At 44.9% G+C, this 24,886-nt stretch overlaps 1 protein-coding gene across 1 annotated transcript in view; it reads left to right on the top strand.

The window, feature by feature from the left end:
* Nucleotides 1-1,034: 1,034 nt before the first annotated feature.
* Nucleotides 1,035-24,886, top strand: part of ACER2 (alkaline ceramidase 2) — a 30,013-nt gene continuing 6,161 nt past the window's right edge. Inside the window, exons 1-5 of the mRNA XM_047767588.1 lie at nt 1,035-1,298; nt 10,777-10,891; nt 11,640-11,781; nt 18,339-18,476; nt 22,565-22,702. Of these exons, the coding sequence (XP_047623544.1) occupies nt 1,191-1,298; nt 10,777-10,891; nt 11,640-11,781; nt 18,339-18,476; nt 22,565-22,702 (641 nt within the window). The 5' untranslated portion in view covers nt 1,035-1,190. The remainder of the gene's footprint in view (nt 1,299-10,776; nt 10,892-11,639; nt 11,782-18,338; nt 18,477-22,564; nt 22,703-24,886) is intronic.

Genomic DNA, 24,886 nt, shown 5'->3' with positions numbered 1-24,886 from the left:
CAAGGAGATCCTAGTGACAGTCACCTGGCCAGGGCTTTCTGCCAATGCCATCTTGACCTGGAATCCGAGACCTGCCCAAGGAAGAAGGACCAGAGCTGCAATCAAAATTGAAAAGATTGGTTTTCTCTTTCTCCAGGAATCAGTGGGATCAGCTAAGCTTCAATTTAGAAACTACAGAATAGTTAGATCAGCAAAAGCAAAAGTGGTTATGAGCATATCTGAGATCATCCCGAATTTGATTTCTAGCTTTGGCACTACCCATAGAACCCACTTCACAGGATCCCCTATGGGAGCACTAAGTGAGAAGCACCTAGTGTTCTTCAAACAGCACCTGGCACATAGTGCAATATATATACTGGGATCTTCTGGAGGTGTCAGACCAGCCACACTACATCCTTTTGGAGGTTGGGATAGCTCAAGTTTGACCTATGTGTAAATCGAAGACTAAATTAAATTCTGATGCTGGAGTTCAAGGGCCCAAAGGGGAGGAAAGTATTCAAAATTGCAGAAGCTCTCTACTCAGGAGTGGGTGGCAGAGGCTGTGTGGGAGAGTCTTCGGCAGAGACTCCAGCCCCCGAGGTCTCCCTGCCCCAGCCTATGGCACCAAGCAAGCCCTTACTGGCTTTGGAAGGACTGAGGACTTTTCTTGGGCCCGAGCCGTCCCAAGTGAAATGCAGGATCGCAGGAGCAAAGTCCTGCAAGATTCCGTGGGAGCCCAGGTCCTCTTGGGTTTCTCCTTATTTTAAATTTTTGCCAGAGTGGCCTCTGACTCTTTTTGCACAAGGGGCGGGGGTGCCTGCTAGTCTGAGCTGGAAAGTGGGCGTGGGCAGGCGTGGGCAGGCCCGTCAAGACCTTTGCCACCTGCTGGAAACAGGAGGGTCTAGAGACGTGGGGACCCGTGCTCCCTCCCCACCCCCCTCCCCCCTCCCCCCCCACACCTCCCGCCTCTAGGCGTGGCCATCTCTAGGCTCCCCTAGGGGGCGGAGCCGAGGGAGGGGTCTGCCAGCGAGTCACGTCCTACAGGGCAGAGCAGAGCCCCGAGAGGCTGGCCTAGAAGGCGCCACATCCGGCGGCTGTCCCGTGGTGCATAAAGCCGCCGCCACTGCTGCCACCACCACCGTTGGCTTCCAGCAGTAGCGCTGGCCTCCTCTTGGCTGCGGGAGCAGCTGCTCCAATGCTCTGGAGCGGCCATGAGCGCCCCGCACTGGTGGGACCAGCTGCGGGCTGGCAGCTCGGAGGTGGACTGGTGCGAGGACAACTACACCATCGTGCCTGCCATCGCCGAGTTCTACAACACGGTGCGAGGCGTGGGAGTGGGAATGGCAGCCGGGCTGGCGGGAGGGGTCTGTCCCCAAGCACCGCTGCGGCTGGAGCCTGGGACCTGGATCTCTTCGTGTATCCGGGGCATTTTCGCTCCAGGGCCAGATTCGACCCACGCCTCCTTCCCTGCTCGCCTTCCATTTCTTCATCTGTCCTCCTCTCCTGTCCCCGTCCCGGACATCTGGGCTCATCCTCCTCCTCTGGTCATGTCTTTCTGTTGATTCTATTGTCTTGTCTGATCCTCATCCCTCGCGGAGCCAGTGCTCCGTGTAACCCCATTCTTCCAGTCTGGGTCAGTTGGTGGCGGTGAACTCGCTGGGACAACTCCCTTCCTAGCTTAGGATCTCTGTGGTGTGACGCACTCGGGTCCCATTGTGCGGTTTTTGCCCCGAGTACCTGCTCAGGGAGTCCGGGGAACAGGGGGAGACCTCCAGCAGGTCTCCGGGGCAGGGCCCACGCCGACTGTGCTGACTTGCACCAGTAGTAGGTCGAGTTACTTTGGGCCAGAATCAAGTTAATTTCGACGAGTTCTAGTAGGAGTGTCACACCAGCCCCAAATTCAGCTCCCTCAGGTCTGTGACTCTCCAGTTATTAAGCCTGGAAGGTGAAAGGGAAACTCTTGAGTGATTGTGTGTGTTTTCTGGACTTGCCTAGGTCTCTAGATGTGGACCAGTGGAAACTTCCCCACTGCAGAATCCTGTGCGCTTTTAGTCTTTGTGGCAGGGAATGCTTGCAGTTGGGAAGGAAATGCCTCCTCTTTTCGCTGTACCCCTGCCTCAGGATTCTGGTACCAAATTTAAGACTTTGCGTGGTCATTTCTGTGGCTTCTCTTTTCATTCTGCTAACGTGGAAAACAGAACTCCTGATTTAAGAATCACTGTGTATTTGAAGTTGTTCTTGAGGATTTTCTTAGATTTGCTGGAGAGAATGCCCTTGGCTTGAGTTGAATGCTTATTGCCTGGAGGGATCTCCCATGTGGGGATCCCGTCATCCTTCTAGTCTTTGACAAAGGGAGATGACCTGCACACAACTCTGGTACTGTTGGGGCCACGATCCAGTCTGCACTCTCCTTCCCCTCAGTGCTGAAATCAATGGCTGTCCTCCCAGCAAATGCTCCTGCTTCTTTTTTTTTTATGACCAGGTTAGTTCCTCAAGGAAACCTGGCCCTCTGCTATCCCTAGATGCTGCGACAGATGCAGTTAGTGGAGGTGGCCACCCTTCACCTACTCTACAACTTGTTTCAGAGGATGCTATCAGGCGTAGATGGGTGCCCACAGAGGATGAGCTGGACCAAAGCTGGCTGCTTTCATCTGCAGTAACTCAGTTTCTCATTTGTAACTGGAGAATACTAAGGCTTTCACCAGAGTTAAAGAAGAAATGACAGCTTGGGGACAGGTTCTCATATACCCAGCAAGGTAATGATCTGTGGAGTCTGAGGCCAGCAGAGTCAAACTGGGTTATTTGGCCAAAAAAGTTAGTGTATCATGGTTTGGAGCCTGCTTTGAAAAACCCCAGAATAAGTCACTTTGTTGTATAGCAGAAATTGGCACAACATTGTGAATCAACTGTACATTAATTAAAAAAAAAAAAAAAAAAAGGAGTTCCCATCGTGGCTCACTGGAAATGAATCTAACTAGCATCCATGAGGATGTATGTTCCATCCCTGGCCTTGCTCAGTGCATTAAGGACCCGGTGTTGCCATGAGCTGTGGTATAGGTCATAGACGTGGCTCAGATCCCATGTTGCTGTGGCTGTGGCATAGGCCAATGGCCACAGCCCCAATTCCACCCCTAGCCTGGGAACCTTCATATGCTGTGGGTGTGGCCCTAAAAAGACAGAAAAAAGAAAGAAAGCAAGCAAGCAAGCACAGCCCAAGGTGCTGGATGAGGGGGAAAGCTTATTTTGTCTTTACTTTTATTTTATGTTTTTGCTTTTAATCTAGTCCTGTTCGAGCTGATATTTTAGTGAGTGCCAAAGTCCCTTTTGGAAATGAGCTGTTGATCTTCAGCTCAGCGTCTGTGGCTGATTAGCCCAGCTGGGCTGCCTGACAAACCTTATTCTTTAGAATGTTTGTAAACCACAGAAATTACTTAAGTGGAGATATTAAGGGTCTCAAAGACGTAGTTGGCCACCAAACTTTGTTGAGTGTGGGTCTAAAGAGTTTAGTGAAAATCGTTTTTTCCTCTTCTTCCCACATCCCAGTTATCTTCTGATCCTTGTCACAGGACAGAACCGTGCTTATCTTATCCTCTATTGAGGAAGACGGTGAGCTATTTGGTGATAAGTATCTCCTTAAATCCTCATGGTAAGGCAGGAGGTGTAATTAGCTACTTCATAAAATAATAATAATCCTTACTAATTTTAAGGAAAAAATTTAAGGAATAAAGATGTAAAATCTGGAGAAAAGTGAGGGGGCTCTAGGATTTTTTTTTTTTTTTTGGCCTTTTATGGCCGAATCCACAGCATATGGACTTTCCCAGGCTAGGGGCCCACTCGGAGCTACAGCTGCAGGCCTACACCACAGTCACAGCAGTGTGGGATCTGAGCCACATCTTCAACCTACACCACAGCTCATGGCAACGCCACATCACCAAACCCCTGAGCAGGGCCAGGAATCAAGCCCACATCCTCATGGATACTAGTAGGATTCAATTCCACTGTTCCACAATTGGCCATGACACATCACTGCTACAACTTCATTTACTACTGGCTTCCACTAAATTTTTGCTGTGTGTTGAAGCTCTGGTGGGTACTCTATAGTCATCTTCGGCAGTGGGTACTATTTATTACACCTATTTGACAAAGGAGGAAACTAGGGCCCAGAAAAACAGACTTTCCAACTTACTTAGGTCAAGAAAAGGGTAGAACTAGAGCTCTAACTTGGATGGTCCATTTGACCCTACTGAGATCCTGCTCCTGAAGATATAAGTGCCACTGTAGCTACCTTGGTTTTATTTATTTGGCACAGTACAGGTGTTTATCATTCTTTAACTTCAAATGCCTACATTGGGGCCATTTGCTCTCTAGGCTAATCATGGTATTTGATAGGAGGAAAAAGGTTTTGTTTAAAGTAGTTTTTGCGGAGTTCCCATCATGACTCAGTGGTTTATAGGTCCGACTAGGAACCATGAGGTTGTGGCTTTGGTCCCTGGCCTTGCTCAGTGGGTTAAGGATCCGGTGTTGCTGTGAGCTGTGGTGTAGGTTGCAGGTGCCGGCTCAGATCCCACATTGCTGTGGCTCTGGCTCTGACACAGGCCGGTGGCTACAGCTCTGATTATACCCCTAGCCTGGGAACCTCCATATGCTAAGGGAGTGGCCCTAGAAAAGACAAAAAAAAAAGTTTTTGCTATTGTTGTCATTTATTATACAAATAAATGGTTAAAAAACAGAATATGCAGGTTATAAAGTGAAAAATACTCTTTCTTCTGTATCTTTTAAGACATTTTCTAGGCATGTAAAAAACACATGTATTTTGCATGACCATAAAATATGCATGTATAGTGTATATACATACCACAGCCCTAGTTTTTTTTCAATCCAGTTGAAGTCATACTACAGAAACTCTTCTATACTTTGGCTTTTTCACTTAACAGGTCTTAGAGATTATTCCATATTGGATCATATGGATATGATCTTCTTTACAATGTCTGTACAGCATTCCATTTAGTGAATTGACCACAGTTTATTAAACCAGTCAGTTCATTATTAGTGGATGCTTAAGGCGATTTCTGTTTGTTTTGTTTTCGTTTCGGTTTCTGAACAATGATGCAATGAATTTCCTCAAATAGGCATGTGGATGTACTTTCCCAAGTACTAATTCTAGATGGGGGATTGTTGTGTCAAGGGGAATATTCACTTAGAACGGTGATAAAAGTTGCTACATGGCCCAGTAGAGAGTGTACTCTGTTCTTTGTTCCCACTAACAGTGCTTGGGAGTGAGAGCATGTTGCTTTTGGTCCCTGAAAACCTCCATTGCTTCAAATCTTGCCATCAGCCTTTGCGTCAACCAAGCTCAGTATCTCTTCCGAGAACACATAGAGCCCTTCTATTGCCTTTTTCTTGGGCACATTTTGTACTGTTTCTTCTAAATACCGGTTTAATGGGACTGAGTTCCTTTTCATAAGTTTTAAGGCCCAGTCACACTAAAGAGAAAGACTGCAGACTGAGCTGCTTTGGAGGAGAGTGGGGTCTGCCTTTTAATCACTGCTCTGGGCCTTTGGGAATTCTGTTAGGGACCCAGGGAGACAGAAGGAAGTCAACTAGTGCTGAAAAAATAAAAGTAATAATAAAAAAAAGTCTTGCAGCAAAATACAGGCCTAAATCATCCTGTCATCTATCATGTCCTCCAATCAGCTCCACTCCTCATCATTAAGATAAGGAGAGTTCTCTATCTATGCCATACAGATAATGAGCGGTGGGCTTTGGCAGAGTTGTCTATCAGTCTCTCATTCTCTCTATCCATCCATCCATCAATCCACTGGGCACCTACTTGTGCCTATCACAGAAATCAGCCCTACAAACTGTCGTCTGGGGGTGGGGGCCATTGCAAAGGTGTGTACATGTCACCGAGGTGTTATGAGTACCCGGCTTGGGGTTGGTGTACGGTGGGAGGTGGGGTGGGGGGATTTTGCAGGAAAGTTTTTGAGTAGGGTGACCAATTTGTCCTGGTTTGCCTGGGACTTTCCCAGTTTTAAAACTGAAAGTCCCATGTCCTAGGAACCCTCCTCAGTGCCAGGTGTACCAGGAGAGTTGGTCCTCCCAGAGGTAGAAAGGGAGCAATGGAATGGATAGTTAGGAATCTGCATACAATTAAGATATGTAGACAGTCTGCTCAGCCAGGGTAATGCCCCTTAGCTGTTATGAACTTGCTGTTCAGAAAAACTTACAGCCTGCTGCTTTGTCCATATTTACCCTTTGTCCATATTTACCATATTTACTTTTGCGTGCATCAGGGTGATATTGCACTATGTTCCTGAGATGACTGGGGCACAAATGTCTTGTAGGAATCCATAAAATGAGAAACTTTCTAAGGAAATAGTAAATTTTAAAAATGCGGTTTCCTTTTAAATAAAAAAAATCTTTTCTGCAGGCATTAGACAAACCAATTCTCCAAAGGATAATCCAACAATAGGCTTTAAAAAATATTCCTTGGCTGAACTCTTCAACTTTAGTGACCCACACAACTTGAGGGGAAGTTTCATTTCTCAGGAGAGATGGAGCCATTGAATCTGTCTTTTAACCACAACTCGTTTGCTTTTCCGTATTTCTTTAGGAGTTCCTTCCTCTTTTTGTCTTGGGGAGCGTCTCCCTCTAATTTGGTCTTTTCCTTTTCATAGATTGATGTCTTTAAAAGGCATGCCGGAGGCCAGCAGGCATTGGTAGAAAGGTCGTGCAGAAACAATAATGTGATTTCAGGATTATTTGGGACTGCATGTTAAAATGGCACTTCTAAATGAGACTCTTTAATATGTGCATTAAAAATGTTTGGGAGTTCCTGCCATGGTGTAGAGGAAATGAATCCGACTGGGAACCATGAGGATGACAGTTCGATCCCTGGCCTCACTCAGTGGGTTAAGGATCTGGTGTTGCTGTGAGCTGTGGTGTAGGTTGCAGATGTGGCTCAGATCCCGCATTGCTGTGGCTGTGGCGTAGGCTGGCTGCTACAGCTCCAATTGAACCCCTAGCCTGGGAACCTCCATGTGCCGTGGGTGTGGCCCTAAAAAGACAAAGGCAAAAAAAAAAAAAAAGTTTGAACCATCAGGAGCTCCCTGGTGGCTCAGCTGGTTAAGGATCCGGCACTGTGACTGCTGTGGCTTGGGTCACTGCTGTGGCACGGGTTTGATCCCTGACCCAGGCACTTCTGCATGCCACAAAAAAAAGTGTGAAGTATAATTTTACCACAGGTGTTCATAAATGATCTCATGTTTTGTGATTGGTGCGTAAATACATTTAAAAGTGATTATTGTGTACATTGCTAGTGGTAATATAGATTGAAAAGGACATTTGAGGGACAGCTTAGACCTAGATAATTGCACTTGGCTGAAGAAAGGGAGGTTAAGGGGGCAGAGGCAATGAGTGTATGCAATCAGCCCCCCATTCATGGTTCTGTATCTGCAGATTTAATCAACAGTTGAGCGAAAATATTTGGAAAAAAAATTTCAGAAAGTTCCAGAAAGCAAAACTTGAATTGCTTTGCTGTACACCACCAACTATTTACATAATTTTGATATTGCATTAGTAACTATTTATATTGTATTAGGTATTATAAGTAATCTAGAGAGAATTTAAAATATGAGAGAATGTGAATAGGTTATATGCAAATATTATGTCATTTTATATAAGGGACTTGAGCATCCAGCACAGTTTGGTATCCAAGAGGGTCCTGGAATCACTCCCTGACAGACCCCAGGGGGCACCTGTCCTGGGGTAAAAAACTGTGTTATATTTCCCAGCATTGTAGGTGGGGCTGTAAACCAGTGCTCCTCCCACTGGGGAGGGGAGGGGCTCCATAAACTTCTGCCATCTGCAGCAAGAGTGACAGATCTTTATGAACGAAGACAAAAATGTTTGCAAGGTGTATTGTTGAATAAGAAAAGGACGTTACAGAATGATAATGTTGCACTATATGATATATACATAGTCACGTAATTGCAAGGAATTGAAGATTGTGAATCTGAGAAGAGTGGGTATCTCCAAGGAGGAGGATAGAAAGGAGATTTCAGCTTTGTCACATTCTTTTTCATACTAGAACACATTCCCATACCTGAAAGAAGAAAGATGGGGTTTCAAGTTACCTATAGAATAATAATTGCACTTTTCTCCTCCTTGTCTCCCTTCACTTCATTTTATTCCTTCTTAGTTCATGTTTAACAAAAAAAAAGAGCCCTGCTTAAATCACATAATGGGTCATAAGTGTACAGTGTGTGATGCAGTTAAGAATTTTTAGATGCCAGCTGAGGCATTAAAGCTAAGGAGGTCAGAATGTGGTTGGGTGGACTGGAGGTGAAAAAAATCAGCTTGGGGCCGTGGAAGAACACAAGGCAGCCAGGCAGCAGCGGGATGCTGGCCCCAGCTTTGTGGGCGACTCCCTCTCTGACCTTGGCTAGCCTGGGAGACGTTCTGGGCCCTTAATTATATTCCCTTGTAAAACAAGGATGGTCTTAATAGCTTTCATTTTGACTCTTAAAGATCTGATTCTTTAAATGATTCCATGAAAAGTGAAAAGCTGTGATAGATCCTTGTCCTGATTCCTCCTTATCTGCTTCTTCATAAGTAAATGAGAGTTGGCCATATCTCCAACACTGGAGAACACATACCACCTGGGACAGTTGAGGCCATTTATCCAAATTCTTACCTGAGGGTCACCAGTAGCTCATAGGGCTCCTAGTGGGGAGAGACAAAAGGGTCCCCATCAGAGTGGGCCAATAAGAACAGGGTACACCCTTCTAGAAAATGATGGAGCCCCACAAGGAGTTTTAGTCTTGAACTTGAATCAATGGCAGCAGCCTTGTTGCTATTCCACCCCTGACAAAGGATCTTGTTCTGTTTTATTTCTCTCCTACTCCATCCTACTCTCCTTTTGAAAGACGGTGTCACTCCCAGCCTGTCTAGTTCTTAGAAGGTGACAGGTGTGCATTGACCACTGATGTTGCCTACCTATACTGCACCTCAGATTTGGGTTTGCTGATGCCTTTCGTTTAGCTGGGCACCAGTGTGATTCCCTAGGTCTGGAAAAACCCTTCTATCAGTTCAGGCACTCACCCTCATGGTTCCTTCCGAGGAATTCCATGAGGCCTCCTCTGTTTTGGCCAACATGGGTGACCAGTCTTTTCTTTTGAAAACCCCATGCCTTTGGTTTTCCAGACTTCACCCACCCCATCCTCCTATCTCTGAAAGATTTGTTTTAGTCTTTTTTTGACCCCTCCCCCCTTCCTTCCCCATTGGTATTGTTCGTTTAGACCCAGCTGTTGTCTAAAAATTCTGCGTGTTTCATCTTCAAGCACAGTCATTTACAAGGAGCACCTTATTCCTCAATTAGAGGTGAAACTTTTAAAAAGCTTATCGTTTCATGCCTTCGTGGATGGCCTTGATTACACAAATAAAACAAATAACTCCTCAGAAAATAACAAGCGTTGGTAAAGATGTAGAAAAATTAAAACTCTTGCATGCTGCTAGTAGGTATATAAAATGGTTCAGCCACTGTGGAAAAGAGTTTTTTGGTTTCTCAGTAAGTGAAACATAGAGTTACCATATGATCCAGCAATGTCAATCTGGGGATATACCCCAGAGAACTGAAAATAAGGACACAACACAAAACCTTCTACGCCAATGTTCATAACAGCACTATTCACAATGGTCTGTTAAAGGATGAACACTGGATAAAAAAAAAAAAAAAATGTGGTATCCACACATGTAGGTTCCCAGGCTAGGGGCCATAGCCACAACAACGCTGGATCCGAGCTGGGTCTATGACCTATACCACAGCTCATAGGAACCCCAGATCCTTAACCCACTGAGAAAGGCCAGGGATCGAACTTGCATCCTCACTGATACTATGGGAACTCCTGAAATGACTTTGAATGTGTCACATTAGATAAGACACACATATATATTTTAAAAGCCAAATGCCCTGTGGCAAGATAAGAGGCTCAACTCCACACTAAAGTCTGAAAAATAAAATGATACCATATTAAAACTAGGAAGGAACTTACAGATTTGATCTTTAATTAAAAGTAGGTTTTGATTAGGGTGAGAAAACTGACAAAGTGGGACATAGGGAAAAGGAAGAGAATCCTGCCTTCACATGGGCCCAGGGGAAGGGGCTGGCCTAGAGGCTGACCAGAATAAGTCTAGTCCTTTTCTTTCCTCATTAAAACTTTATTTTTACCATTATTTAGTGGAGGCTTTCTCTTTTAAAATGATTATGATTATGCCAGTAAATTAGGATGCTTCATAATTGATCTGTGCAGAGAAAGACTTGGGAGTCACTGATTCTTCAAATCAAGTGGGGAACCTGCGCAGCTCTCACAGACGGCAGTGTTTTTACAGCTGCTCCTATGACCAAAGAGGTGGGAAGGAGCCCCTAAATGGTTACTGAAGAAGTTGTAAGTTTTCCTGGTTGTGCATCTGAAATTAAAAAAAGATATATGAGGTTCCCAATGTGTACAGTGGGTTAATGATCCGCCTTGTCTCTGTGGTGGGGTGTGATAGTGCCTGGTGGGTTAAGGATCCAGCATTGCTGCTGCTGTGGCATAGGTTGCAGCTCCAGCTGGGATTCGATCCCTACCCTGGAACTTCCATATGCCACAGGCATGGCCAAAAAGGAAACAAAAAAAGATACATGGAGGCATTCCTCTCCACTGACAAAGGACTGACTGGCAACAAGCTGCTTTATTTTTTGGTCTTTAACTTAGTATTTATCTTTTCATTTTACTTTTTTTTTCTCCCCCCTCCCAGATCAGCAACGTCTTGTTTTTCATTTTACCACCCATCTGCATGTGCTTGTTTCGTCAGTATGCAACATGCTTCAACAGTGGTATCTACTTAATATGGACTCTCTTAGTTGTAGTGGGTAAGTGGATTCATTTGCGAGCATGGGCTGAAAGGGAGGAAATGGAATTTCGCACACTCCCTAACCCCTTTGAACATTATGTTTTATAAACCAGAGTCACTCTGACGTCTTTGCAAACTTTTATGTTGCTTGCTAGACGCCAGCAGGAGGACTCTTTTGAGAATAGGCTTAATAAGAAGGTTGACCATAATTATCACTTAATTGCATTCAAGAATTCCTTTATGTAATAACCACTGGTGTTTATTACATAAAGTGCAAATTTCTGAGAACTTCGGAAGAAAGTCATGTGAAACAATTAAACTCTGATGAAACTGATTTCTAATGGACTAAAATAAAAAAAAACCCCAACAAATTCTAGATGTTTGATCCTCCATTATTCTGGGAAACACTTGTATAGTTTTCATTTCCTTCCCCAGGCAGATCTGGAATGCTTAACAGTGAGAGAGTGTTGACTTTTATTTACTGCCTGTTCCCATGAAGGCTCTGGATGAAGACAGAGTGTGTTTAACTGTGGACTGATTAAAGTTCTGACACTGCTGGTGTTTGAGCCTTACTTCAAATTCTCTTTCTAGAATTGAAGTCTGCGTGCTTTAGCAGTGTGAGTTTGTAATCTCAGTTTCTTTTCTCAAAGAGAGACAGCAATCCAGTGATTGTGCTAGCTGTTCATGAAAGGGCTATCCTTAAGCAGTGTAGTGAATTTAAGTCTGTCCTTCTGTGTGACTTTTTTATTGGTTGTAATTGATTCTAGGAATTGGATCCGTCTACTTCCATGCAACGCTTAGTTTCCTGGGCCAGATGCTTGACGAACTTGCAATCCTTTGGGTTCTGATGTGTGCTCTGGCCATGTGGTTCCCCAGAAGGTATCTGCCAAAGATCTTTCGGAATGACAGGTAAGCTTGTATGGAAATTTTCCATTTACTCCTAGGTGCAGTGCCCACTATCAAGGGGTATGTATGGAGAAAATTACACCCTATTGAGTCTAACCTAGTGATGAGCTTATCATAGATTTGGTTAATATCTGCTGATTGTTTATGGCCTGACAGTATAAATAAACTGCCAGATTAAAGAGGTAATTTTATTATGCTTAGGGAAGAATTTATCTGACATTAGGGACAAAAAGTCAAACATCTCCCTTATTGATACCAACAAAACCAGAAAGATTTTTGGTGGAGAAAAGATAGAATAGTAGTTCAAAGACGTTTCATTTCCTGCTTGGACATGTCCTCCAGTCCAACCCAACTCCACTAGTTTTATATGTTTAAAGTAGAATCCACGCTGAGGGATTAGTTCTTGGAGCTACTATAGTATTTGATTTGTATCAGTTTTACTTCTGATGAAACCTCAAAATCCAGAATTTCAGGAGGGGATGCATTTTAATATCCATTGTGTTATACTTGTACGGTTATTTATCCAGTAAAAGTTTTTTGAGCTTACTGTTTACTATGAAGTTTTCTACACACTAGGATATAGCAGTAAATGAAACAGCAAGGTTTCTGTCCTCAGTGAGCTTACACTGAAGTTGGGGAGATTATGAATCAATAAACAATCAAATAATAGCATGTTGGGGTGTGATAGTGCTATGATGAAAAATGAACCTGGTAAGGGGGTAGTGGTTACTTGGAGTGCTGATTTAGAGTTTGGTCAGGGAAGGTCTTTCTGAGGCACTCTTGTTAACACCTGAAGAGAGGAGAGTCAGCATCATAAAGAAATGCTCCCAGAACCTATTACCCATATATTTCTCTGCACATGTTGTGTTCTATTAAAAATATATATGGATAAATAATGTAAAATATGGATTCAGGAATTCTTGTTGAGACTTAGTGGGTTGAGAACCTGACATAGTGTCTTTGAGGATGTGGGTTTAATCCCTGGCCTCACTCAGTGGGTTAAGAATCCAGCATTGCTGCAAGCTTCGGCTTGGATCCGGTGTTGCCGTGGGCTGTGGTGTTAAGTCCAGCAGCTGCAGCTCCGATTTGACCCTTAGCCTGGGAGCTTCCATATGCCTCAAGTGTGGCCATAGAAAGAAAAATAAAAATGCGGATTCAATCAAGCAAGCTGTGTGTGCCAGGGAAGAGCTATATAAAGAAAATAAAAAAGAATTCATGACAGGAGTTCCCTGGTGGCCTAGTGGTAAAGGATCCAGCATCATTGCTGCTTTGGCTCACATTCGATCCCAATTCATTGGTTTTCCTAAATGGGAATAGAAATTGTGCAGCTATTAGAGATGAAGGCTGTTCTCTATGTTTGGAGGTGGAGGAACGTCCATGAGACATGCTGGCTGCGAAAAGCACATGGTAGAACTGTGTGTGCAACACGTAATTTTAGAATGAATGCAGCCTCTTTGAGTGTATGTCTTTCTATTTGCACAAAAGTGCCTAAGAGGTGAGGATTGCAACTACTACCACTGACTATTCTTCAGAATAAGGGAAGAGAGATCTTTCACTTTTACCTTTAATCTGTACTCTTTTTTTTTTTTTTAATACAAAGAGCACATGTTAATTTTTAATCCTAAAAATGTATTTTTATATAAGGTAGGGAGAAAACACTCTCTAAGTGGATTAGTGGTGTAGCCTTCATCCTGAGCTGCAGGATTTGAATTTAATAGTATTATTTCTGAGTACCACTGAGCAGATAGATGTATCCTCAAAAAGTTTCTTATCAAAAAAAAAAAAAAAAAGAGAGAGCAAGAGAAGCTGTTTCTAAGTAGAGTGAAAAGGAGGGTGTTCCTGGTCTTGGAATGTGGTCTCCAGTGCACCGAGACCTTTCTCCGGGTCGGAACGTGTACTTTAGAACCCAGAAGTAGCCTGAACCAACCCTACTGCAGTTTAGTCTTGTGCCTTGTTTCCTGGTTCGGCTTTAGGAGAATGACTTGGGGGTGATCAGAAAGCCTGGGGAGGTGGGGCAGGGATGAGGGCAAGGGTGCAGGGGATGCCACTCGGTGGCAAGGGCATGAGGGGGCTTGGCTGGCGGGGACTTCCCCCCCCCCCCCGTACTTGAGAAACACACCCCTTACCTTTCACTTTTCCTGTTTCCTCAGCAGGTGCCCCCTTCCCACCCCCTCCATGCTTTCTCTGCACTAGTGCCTTAGGCTGAGAGCTGAGGAGCCACTTTGCTGTTCAGTCTGATTGGGTCGAGCCCTGGGATCTGGGTGAGAAGCTGACGAAATGGCAATAAGGGTTTTGTTTATTGTTTGTGGTGCTCTCTAGGCCTGGGTTTGAAATTCTTCAGGACAGTTTTTAACATGTCCATAATAGAGAATTATTTTCTCTTGTTTCTTGAGGGTGGGAGCAGGCGAGAAGAAAACGGGGCGAGGCTGTAGCAATGAAAGTTTACCAACTTTAATAATGAAACACACTGGGCAGCAGGGTGGTCTCTGACCACAGGGGACTTTTCCATGGCCAGTTCTCTGCGGCATTTCTCCGGAGAGCGCGGGGCCCTTCCTTCTGTCTTCAGTTTGGGAAGAATCCTTTGGAGGCACTGAGCACCCTATATGTCTATATCCATGGCCTTGGAGACGACCTGGGTTTGAATCCTAGCTTCCCTGCTTACCAACTGTACAACTCCTCTTGAGTCTTGAACTATCTATTTCCTCATCTGTAGAGTGGGGTGACTAATTGCATTCACCTCAGGGTTCTCGAGAGATGATTGTGATTTTGTCTAGTACTAAGAATGTGGTGGGTGCTCCAGATTAGTTCTCGTGACTACCAACAGCGTGAGGTGATGTCTGCCTAGTACTTCTGAGATGTGCATACAAATTGAAGGAGGGAATGAATATCGATAATTTTAATGAGCTAAGAAAGAAAAGGTGTATATTATAGGAGGAGGAGTAGTTCACTGTAAATAAGAACTTCAGCTCCATTTGTCTACCCTGTTTGCCAGAACTTTCTGGAGAGTCAGAAGGCATGAAGGCCAGACCCCTCTGTGTGGGCTTCACTGCCCATGGTGTGGAAACAGGCCGTGGCTCTGCCCTAGAGTGGCAGGCCAGGTCACAGATTTTCAGGTCAAAACCAGGATTTCTAGAGACTGAGGATTAGCTGCTTGAACTTACAAGATAATTAACATTTCTCTCTTTTTTTCTGGAATGTTTCTAAAAAAAAAAAAAATGCTAGGAGTAGTTTCAGTGTGAGATTTCTGGAGAAGAGAGGGGACAGTGTGGTGGCTAAATGACTTGGGTCAGACAGAGATGGAGTCGATAACAATCCACTTTTTTGAGCTCTGATACCTCATCTTGCGCATCTGTAAAGTGGAAATAGTAAAAGTATCTACCTCAGAGGTTAGAAATAGATGGGAAAATCATATAAAGTGTATAGTAGAGTCTCGTACAAAATAAAGGCTCAATAAGTGCTAGCAGTTATCATGAATGGCTAATATGGATAAGCATTTTGAAAATAAAGATATCTAGAACAGCAGGGAAATTATTAAAGTTCACCGTGTAAGTAGGAATAATTGGTGGGATTTTTCAAAAAGCGCCTTCTCTCATCTTGCCTAGACTGTCCTAGGAATTGTCTGGCTTTACACTTAACTGTTGATGGTTGTTAGTAATTTGACAATTTTGTTTTGAGGAAAAAAACATGAACTGTTATAGGCTAATTATTTTCTGGAGAAATTATCCTGCTATGGTTTTTATGAGGTTGCATCTACCAAATTTAGGGACAGCCCTCACTTTATGATCCAGTTCATTTTTTTGAATTCTGAATAGCCAAGGTTGCAGGCTGGTCTGCCTGTCTTGCTCTCTCTGGCTGATGACCTGGGGCCACTGTCTTGGACTCTCTGGGCCATATCAGTTCCTCTCTTACAAAATGACAGGGGTGGACCTGCCAGGACCGAATGCGGGAGTCCTGTGACTCTCAGGGGTTGTTTAGAAAACACCCTACTGGGGCCCCTTGCTTTCCAGATATTTCCAGCTTTCTCTATCTCCAGGGCCTCTGGTGACTCCGGGGTAGGCTGGGCTGGCCACGTGACCCCTGTTGACTTCTGGTTGTAGAATCGTGTATTCACAGGATGTCCTCTCTGGGGAGTGGTGGGGAGGTGTCTGCCCACGTTCCCCTCAAAGAAAGCATGTTTCGTCAGGCTCACTGCCTTTGAACTCTTTGGCAGTACTCTCTAGTGCCTTTGGTGACTGCAGCACCAGCTCAGACAGGTTTTTCCCAAGAGTGTGATATTATCAACAATAATATTTAAAATAACATTTATTCTAAATAATGGTCATGATAACAGTAAGAATGGATTTTATTAGCACACCCCATGTACTGGCACTGTGTGGAGTGCTCTGATGCTTGCAAGACCACCTCGAGGCAGGTGTCTTTTTTTTTGGCTTTTTAGGGCTGTACCCGCAGCATAGGAGGTTCCCAGGCTAGGGGCTAAATTGGAACTGTTGCAGCTGGCCTACACCACAGCCACAGCAACGCAGGATCCGAGCCGTGTCTGCAACCTACACTACATCTCATGGCAATGCCAGGTCCTTAACCCACTAAGTGAGGCCAGGGATCGAACCTGTGTCCTCATGGATACTAGTCAGATTTGTTTCTGCTGAGCCACAACAGGAACTCCGAGGCAGGTGTCTTGATTTCTGTGGGGAAAACCTGAAGCTGGAAGAGTATTAGTGACTGGCAAAAGACCCCACAGCTGCTAAGTAATGCGGGCAGAATGTGAACATACACGGGTCTCCCTGGAACACCTGTGCTTTGAATCACTCTGTTGCTCTGTATCCTGTGTCTGAAACGGAAACCACTGGATATAGGGAGGTGATGCAATCTGGAAGTATCTCATTATGTGTTTTTCCAAACCCCAAAGGCCAGAAAGCCTTGACATGTGTCACAAAACCTCCAACCCAGTGATAGAGTTACTGTGGATCCTCAAGGGCCATGTGCATGATGGGGGTCAGGGGTCACATGAGGCTGCCATCCTCAGGCTGAGGTGCAGGAGGATGCCAGCCAAGGCCAGGAGGAAAATATGATTCTCCTGAGGATTTGCTGCCTGGACTCTTTCCCACGTATATGTATATACATTTTCCCTCCAGCCAAAGTTCAAGGCTACAATTCCTGTTCATTCCAGTCAGAACCTTGGCAGCTTGATCAATGATATCCTGTACCTTGATGATAAGTGGTTTTCCTCTTTAAGAGATACTTTTGTATTTTGAAGGTTTCCATGTACTTTGATTTCTTTTTAGTGGAATTTCATTTAGATTAGCTTCCTAACTGTGATCCTTTCAGGGCTCTTGGCCAAAGAAAATTGTGCTAATGAGAAATTACAGAAACTTCAGGAAAATCATGTGCTTCTCATGTTCAGTTGTGGATGTGGCCTTAGAGACGGTCTAGTCCAGACCTCTTGTTTTAAGGAAATGGAGTCCCTGGGAGAGAAGAAGGAGCATGTCCAGGGTCACGTCACCATTTCTTACTCTTTCTACTAAAAGTACCTTCACTGAAGGGTGTCAGGATGTTATCAGTTACTTTTCTAGACTTGTCCTGTCACAAACTTAACACGGAACTCCAATGCCTGCTGGCCTATGGATTGTCAGTAAATATAGATACTAGAATTATAGACTTTAACTTTTTTTGGAGCGTGGTCTTTTTAGGGTTGCACCCAAGGCTCATGGAGGTTCCTAGGCTAGGGGTTGAAATGGGAGCTCTAGCTGCCACCCTATACCACAGCTACAGCAATGTCAGATCTGAGCAATGTTTGTGATCTACACCACAGCTCATGGCAATGCTGGATCCTTAACCCACTGAACGAGGCCAGGGATCAAACCTACATCCTCATGGATGCTAGTCAGATTCGTTTCTGAGCCACGGCTGGAACTCCCCTAGACTCTAACTTTTGTGTGCTGGACACAAAGGGCATTTTCTTTTTCTTTTAAACTAGGAAGTTTTATGGTTTGTAAATAGTCTCTGTTTTTCTTATAAAAGTCCTACAAGGTGAACATGTATAACAAGGCTTGACAGACAATGTTCTACAGCCAAATGGGCCCCTTGATTTTGCAAATCAAGTTTTATTGGTGCACTGCCATACCCATTCCCTTACTTCTTGTCTACAATGGCGGAGTTGAGTAGCTGCTGCAGAGACCCTTTGAATGACAAAACCTAAAATATGTACTATTTGACCCTTTACAGAATGGGTTTGACCAATCGTGCCGTCAAACATCTGAAGGAAATGCCAAAAAGTAATTCTAAAAAACCAAGTATCCATCTCTCACCCTTAGGGACTTAGGTTGATTCTAATTTTACCATTTTCATGGCTAGATATTTAAAATTTTTCTGTTTATTTCCTAGGTATACATTGCTAGAATTACTGAGCTAGTGAGTAAGAGTGGTACTGAAAATCCTGGTACTTAGTGCAGAGTTTCTTTTCAGCTGGCAATCCCATCAGCAGTGTCTGGACTTTGCCAAGATTCAAACGCACAAACAAGACCGCCTTTGCTAACGGATGTCCTTTGCTTTCACTCGTATAGGGGCAGGTTCAAGGCCGTGGTCTGCGTCCTGTCTGCAGTTACAACGTGCCTGGCGTTTGTCAAGCCTGCTATCAACAACATCTCTCTGATGACCCTGGGTGTTCCTTGCACTGCACTGCTCATTGCAGAGCTAAGGAGGTGGGTGCCCACCTGTCCCCAATGCCGTCCTTGTGACAGGGGCACATCAGCTCCTGATTCTTTTACTGCCCTTGAGTGTGGAAGAGGAGTTAGTCCTCACAAAGGGTAATGCCTGATGCTTGGATTGCATCAAGTTTGATGGTTTGCTTCAAAATGTTAATGGTCTCATTTTCAGAAAGAGAGGAACAGTAAATGCATTGCATCTCCTGAACAAAGCTAGCTGAGGAGGAACTTCTCAAGCACCTGGTGAATGCCTAGACCAAGCTGCCTCAAGTTGAGCCTGTAGGAAGGAGAAGAGAAGTGTTCATAGGCCAAGAATAAGGAGAAAAGAAAAGCCCCCCAAAGGCTATTGCATTTACATGCAACAGGAAAAAGATATGAATGATTATGTACAAAGCAGTGTTTGCTGCTTTCTCTGAGGCCTATTTTCTTTTTTACTATCAGGTAAAGCCTTTGCTATTTTTTTCCCCCAATTTTTGGCTACCCTATGGCATATGGAGCTCCTGGGCCAGGGATCAGATCCAAGCCAAGGTTGAAACCTAAGCCTCGGGTGTGGCAATACTAGATCCTTAACCCATTGTGCGGGGCAGGGGTATCAAACCCGTGTCCCAGTGCTCTGAAGAGGCCATCCTGTTGCACCACAGTGGGAGCTCCAAGCCTTTGCTGTTTACGTAAGCCTTTTCTTTTGGGAACCCGTGTGTGCAGAGGTCAGATTGACATCTAGAAACATTTTAGTTTAGCCCTTGTATGTTTATGACTGTCTTAATCAGCCCCAACTAATATACCTCTAACCACTGCCCTTATTGTAATCCTCTTTGAAAATGCTTCTTTTTCTCTGTCTCCACTTTTAGAAATCCATTTTAATTCATGACTCATTGTCTTGGACATATGGATGGTTTTAAGTGAAGTCTTAAATTTATCTCCCTTTGTGGGAGTTTCTCTGTGTAATGTGTTATCAGCTTTCTCTCGGTCTTTGTTTTGAGTGGAGTTGTGTTATGTATTTCCTTCCATTGCTTTGCTCTGGGTTTTTTTTTTTTTGCTTGTCAGCAATATCAGGCAGGGTCAAGGGTGGTTGAAGAGGTATTTAAACTTGCTGGCTGGCAGTGGAAAGACTCTCTTGTCCTATTGGCTTTGAGTAGCCTTCAAGGACTGAGGAAGCAAGAGACCCATTTCAGAACACTAACAGATCTGGGAGCGCTTTGGGAAAGCCATTAAATTGCCCACAGGGACTCTCACCTCTCTGCTTGTTCCCTCTTTACTCCCCCCTAAAGGTCCCACCTCCTTCCTGGCTTTAATTCTGATACATAGGCGGACGGCTCCCAGACTCCTGTCTCCAACCCAGTCCCCTTCCTTTTACTCCTCCACTGTGTATCTAGCTGCCTGCCTGCCTGACTGTCCCAACTCTACGTGCCATCCCCTCTGTGACCAGCTGTCTGACATCCCGCCTCTCTTTGACATGTGCACCGCACCTGCAGCTGTCTGGGCTGGTGTGGCCCCGAAGCCACAAAATGAGTGTGCATAGCTCCTCTTATACCAGGCTCATGGTCTATGCGTTTGTTGATACTTGTTTTTGTCAGTTTTCATCTTACCTTGTAAAATGGCAGGGCCAGAGGCCTGCTTATTTTGCCTTTCACTGTGCCTAGTACGGATTCTGAGAATTTGGTACCCAGTCAGTAATGGTTACTGTTTTTTTCTTTTAATGTTCTGCTCGGGTCACTAGTTTGCAATTAAAATCATCCTTTCTTTCCTTATTTCTTATTTTGTCTATTCTTTCAGCAAGTTTTTTTTTTTTTTTTTTTAAATAGTGCCCATTTCTGGACCAGGCACTGTTGTTAGACACTAGATATACATTGGTAAAAGAGTAGGTATAGTCCCTGCTCTCGTGGGTCTCACAGTTTAGTTGGATACTAGATACTGAACAAATAATTACACAGACAGATGCACAATTAGTTTGTGATGAGCATTTTGAAGGAAAATAGCAGGGTACCAGGAGGGAATGATGGGGGGTTAGATGGTGCTGGGGGCTGTCATAGAAAATCTGCTGTAGGAGTTCCCGTTGTGGCGCAGTGGTTAACAAATCTGACTAGGAACCATGAGGTTGCGGGTTCGGTCCCTGCCCTTGCTCAGTGGGTTAACGATCCTGTGTTGCCGTGAGCTGTGGTGTAGGTTGCAGATGCGGCTCGGATCCAGCGTTGCTGTGGCTCTGGCGTAGGCCAGTGGCTACAGCTCCAATTCAACCCCTAGCTTGGGAACCTCCATATGCCGCGGGAGCGGCCCAAAGAAATAGCAAAAAGACAATAAATAAATAAATAAATGTCTTAAAAAAAAAAAAAAAAAAAAGAATCTGCTGTAGAAAATGCCCCCAGACCCACAGAGGCAGAGAAAGATGGGTGGAGTGAGGAGAAAGGGCTCTGGGAGAGGGGAATAGAGTCTGAAGGTGAGCCATTCAGAGTAAAGCAATGCTGAAGACAGAGGGGAAAGTGGAAATTGTTCACCTTTTTGTTTTCTTCTCTAAACTGGAAAGTAGTCCTTTATATATTCTGGGCCTCTATTATTTCTTTCAAAAAATATTCAGGGGTGCATTTAGCCCTTCCCTTCACAGGGTCTTTCAGTTTATTTTCTGAGGTCTTTTTGAGCCTGCTGTCCATCCTGTTTTCATCAATGCTTTTGCTGATGTTTCTGTCAGGCAGCTAGGAAAGGTACCAGCAAGTCAGACATTTGGCACCGTTTATCTCTTCAACACATATCACTAAACATGACCCCTTCTTGGGAGCAGATGTTATGTTGGCCACTGACTGAGAGTGAGCAGGCTTGACTGATGAGGGGTGGTCCTTTAAGGTAAAGACACCCCAAGGGAGGCTTTAGAAGGACCCTCAGACACCAACTGCCTCTGGGCATTTCCTCCTAGGAATAGAAGTCACGCACTTTGTGAGCAGTTTGGTAATGAGAGAGAAAACGGCAGTTGAAATTTCCTTTGAGCTGTTGGGCTTTGTTCCAGAAAACATTTTGTCCCAGTGTAAGAGCTCATGCCGTCACTCAGGAATATTCTGTTATCCTGGCACCATTCCAGGGACGGGAGATGCAGCAGGGAGCAGCTTCTCTGCTGGTGGGGAAGACAGGCCATGAATATATAAGTAAAACATGGAGGATGGCGGAGGGGCTGTAAATGCTATAGAGAAAACTAGAGAAGGGAAGAAGGTGACAAAGAGGTTTTCTTAGCGGGTGTGGACATGTGCTGTGATTGTTAGAAACAATGGTCAGCAAAGGGCTCACTGAGTAACATTTGAGCAAAGACTTGGAGGAGGGAAGCCACGTGGACATGTGGGAACAGCATTCCAGGTGGCAGGAACAGCAAATGCTAGGGCCTGGAGGAATGTACTGGGGGGTTTTGAGGAATGGCTAAGTTCCCAGCGAGGTGTGGGGGACTTTGATGTATAGGGGCAGTGAGGGCCAGAGTATGGAGGAGTGGGGTGGAGGGCAGAGGAGAAGCCAGCACGTTAAGGCCTTGTGGTGGCTGTGAGCACTTTGGCTTTCCCTCTGGGACACGGGAAGTTGTGGGAGGCTTTGGGGCAGTGTTGAGAGGTGACCGGGGCAGGGCCAGACAGGCAGGCAGGAGATGATGCTGGCTTGGACAGGTGGAGGTGATGGGAAGAGGTTGGATTTTGGAGATATATTGAAGAATTGATGGGTTGGATGTGAGGTACATGAGTCCAGGTTTCTTAGCCTGAGCGCCTAAAAGTATGAGGTGGCCTCTTCCTACGAGGCCTGGGGAAGAACAGGTTCTGGGCAGAAGGAAGGGTTAGGAGTTCAATGTGGGCAAGTTTGGATCAACACTGGACATCAGGTGGACGAGTCAAGATGTGACAAGGGCTGTGTTAGTCTGGAGGTGGGGAGAGCCTAGGTGAGGAGTGTGGCTTTGTGAGCCACCGCGATACACACGGTATTCACATCCATGAGCTTGTGTGTTGGGGTGGGAACAGCCAGTGCCAGGGGCTGGGGTGGGGGGTGGGAAGAAGCAGAGAGGATGCGGCCAGTGAGGTCAGAGGAAACCAGAACTGATGGGGGTTGTTCTCTGCCTCCCCCGGCAGGTGCGACAACGTGCGTGTTTTTAAGCTGGGCCTCTTCTCGGGCCTCTGGTGGACCCTGGCCCTCTTCTGCTGGATCAGTGACCGGGCCTTCTGTGAGCTGCTATCTGCCTTCCACTTCCCCTACCTGCACTGCGTGTGGTGAGCCACGCTTCCAGAGGGGGGCGGGTGGCGAGGCAGGGTCTACACTTGCTGTCAGCTTCATTCTCCCTGAAGGGCGCACAGGTGTGCACAGGGAACAGAGCAGAGCCTGGGTGCCGCCCCCACCCTCCATAGATAGATGGTCAGGCATTTCAGAAGCAACACCAAATTTGGAGTGGAAGCGACTCCAGGGAGCGGGCTTAGCCAGAACAAAAAAGACCTCATTGTCTGTGCTTCACGCCTGCCTTCTCTTACCTCTAGCTCCATTATTAAGGCAGAGAGGAGCTTGAAAATCAAATACATAACCTGAGCTCTAGCCAGGTCTCCAGGGTTGGGGAAGGTGGAGAAAGCCTGGGACAGATGTGACATGGGGACAGGGCAGTCCTGCATAGGAACCAAGGGTGCCTTTTGGGCCCAAGCAGGTGAAGGCGTGGGTCTCACAGCAGGTCACCTGGGTACAGTCTCACTCATTCAATTGACAAGTGAAGAGAGAAGCCCAGACAAGTGACCTGTTCAGAATTGCCCATCTGGTTATAGAAAACCGGCCTGGGAGCTCAGTAATAGGGAACTGGAGCATCATTAGTTTAGAAGGTCAGGATACACACTGTTAAGAAGGTTACATGCAGAATCCTCACGTCAGAGGACCAAAATTGATTGGTTTTCTTCCTGGAAACTGCTTCGGCTCCAAACCCAGAGTCGTCTCTCCCTGCCCTCTAGGACTTCTGATTGCAACAGATAGCAAGGAACCAGAGACATCTGTCTTTGGATATCCCCTGTAAATTGAGGGCTCCCGGGGAGGAATTCTAGTGGTAAAGAGTTGGAAAAACTGTTCGGTCCAGATTCAGAAGAAGCTTGACTTCTATCAGGAGATGCCTAAAACTATTTGGTTTGAGAGAATTTGCTTCAATTTCCCTGGATGTTTGAACTTGTGTATTATCTACCATAAGGTCCAAGCTGCTCTCCCTTTAAGAATAGATTTTCCAAGTTGTTTGCAGAAGGCAAGAGAAAGTAAAACAGTACGCATGGGGGACTCCAGTCTTAGGTTCAACCTTGACTCACTTTAGTGAATTTATACTCACTTTATACATTTGGGTTATAATTTACAGACAATAAAATGCATGGATTTTAAGCCTATACTTTGACAATTTTTTTTTAAAATCTTTTTGTCTTTTCAGAGCTGCACCTGTGGCATATGGAGGTTCCTAGGCTAGGGGTCCAATTGGAGCTGTAGCCTCTGGCCTACACCAGAGCCACTGCAACACGGGATCTGAGCCGCATCTGCTTCCTAAATCACAGCTCACAGATCCTTAACCCACTGAGTGAGGCCAGCTATTGAACCTGCCATCTCATGGTTCCTAGTTGGATTCATTTCTGCTGTGGCACAATGGGAACTCCTTTTGACAAGTTTTGATAAATATATCCACCTGTGTAAATAGGACCTTGTTCAAGATATGGTATGTTTTAAATTGATCCAAGATTCCTGATCACACAGGAATTTAAGTAAAATTCAAAGAGTAGACTTGGTTTAAACTTGTTTTTAAATTTGATATACATTCTGAGGGTTTTTTTCTCCTTAAAATCGAACACTTTATGTCCCAGTTATAAAGAGACTTTTTTTTTTTTTTTTTTTTGCTTTTTAGGGCTGCACACACAGCATATGGAGGTTCCCAGGCTAGGGATCAAATCAGAGCTACAGCTGCTGGCTTACACCACAGCCACAACAATGCAGGGTATGAGCCTCGTCTGTGACCTACACCACAGCTCATGGCAATGCCAGATCCTTAACCCACTGATGGAGGCCAGGGATAGAACCCAAAACCTCATGGTTCCTAGTCAGATTCGTTTCCTCTGCGCCATAAGGGGAACTCCTAAAGTGACATATTTATTAGAACAAATTTGAACAGCGAAGTATATAGGGAGAGGGTCTAATAATTCTGTTGAAAGAGAAAGAACAATTAACAGCTTTTATATCCTTCCAGATGTTTTATATGCATAGTTCCCTAATTCTACTTTTTTAAAAAATAGAATAAATTCTAAAGGATGCAAACCAGTCCTTTTGTTTTTTAAACTAAATACTTGATCATGGATGGCTTTCCTTACCAATGCATATATATTCTCTTCAATTTTTGTGTTCAAGTGTAATACTTTACAATATGGATGCTTTATCATTCACTTAACCAACCT

Source organism: Phacochoerus africanus, chromosome 2 (assembly GCF_016906955.1).
Source record: "Phacochoerus africanus isolate WHEZ1 chromosome 2, ROS_Pafr_v1, whole genome shotgun sequence".
Lineage (NCBI taxonomy): Eukaryota > Metazoa > Chordata > Mammalia > Artiodactyla > Suidae > Phacochoerus > Phacochoerus africanus.
This window is presented reverse-complemented; position numbering and strand designations above follow the sequence as displayed.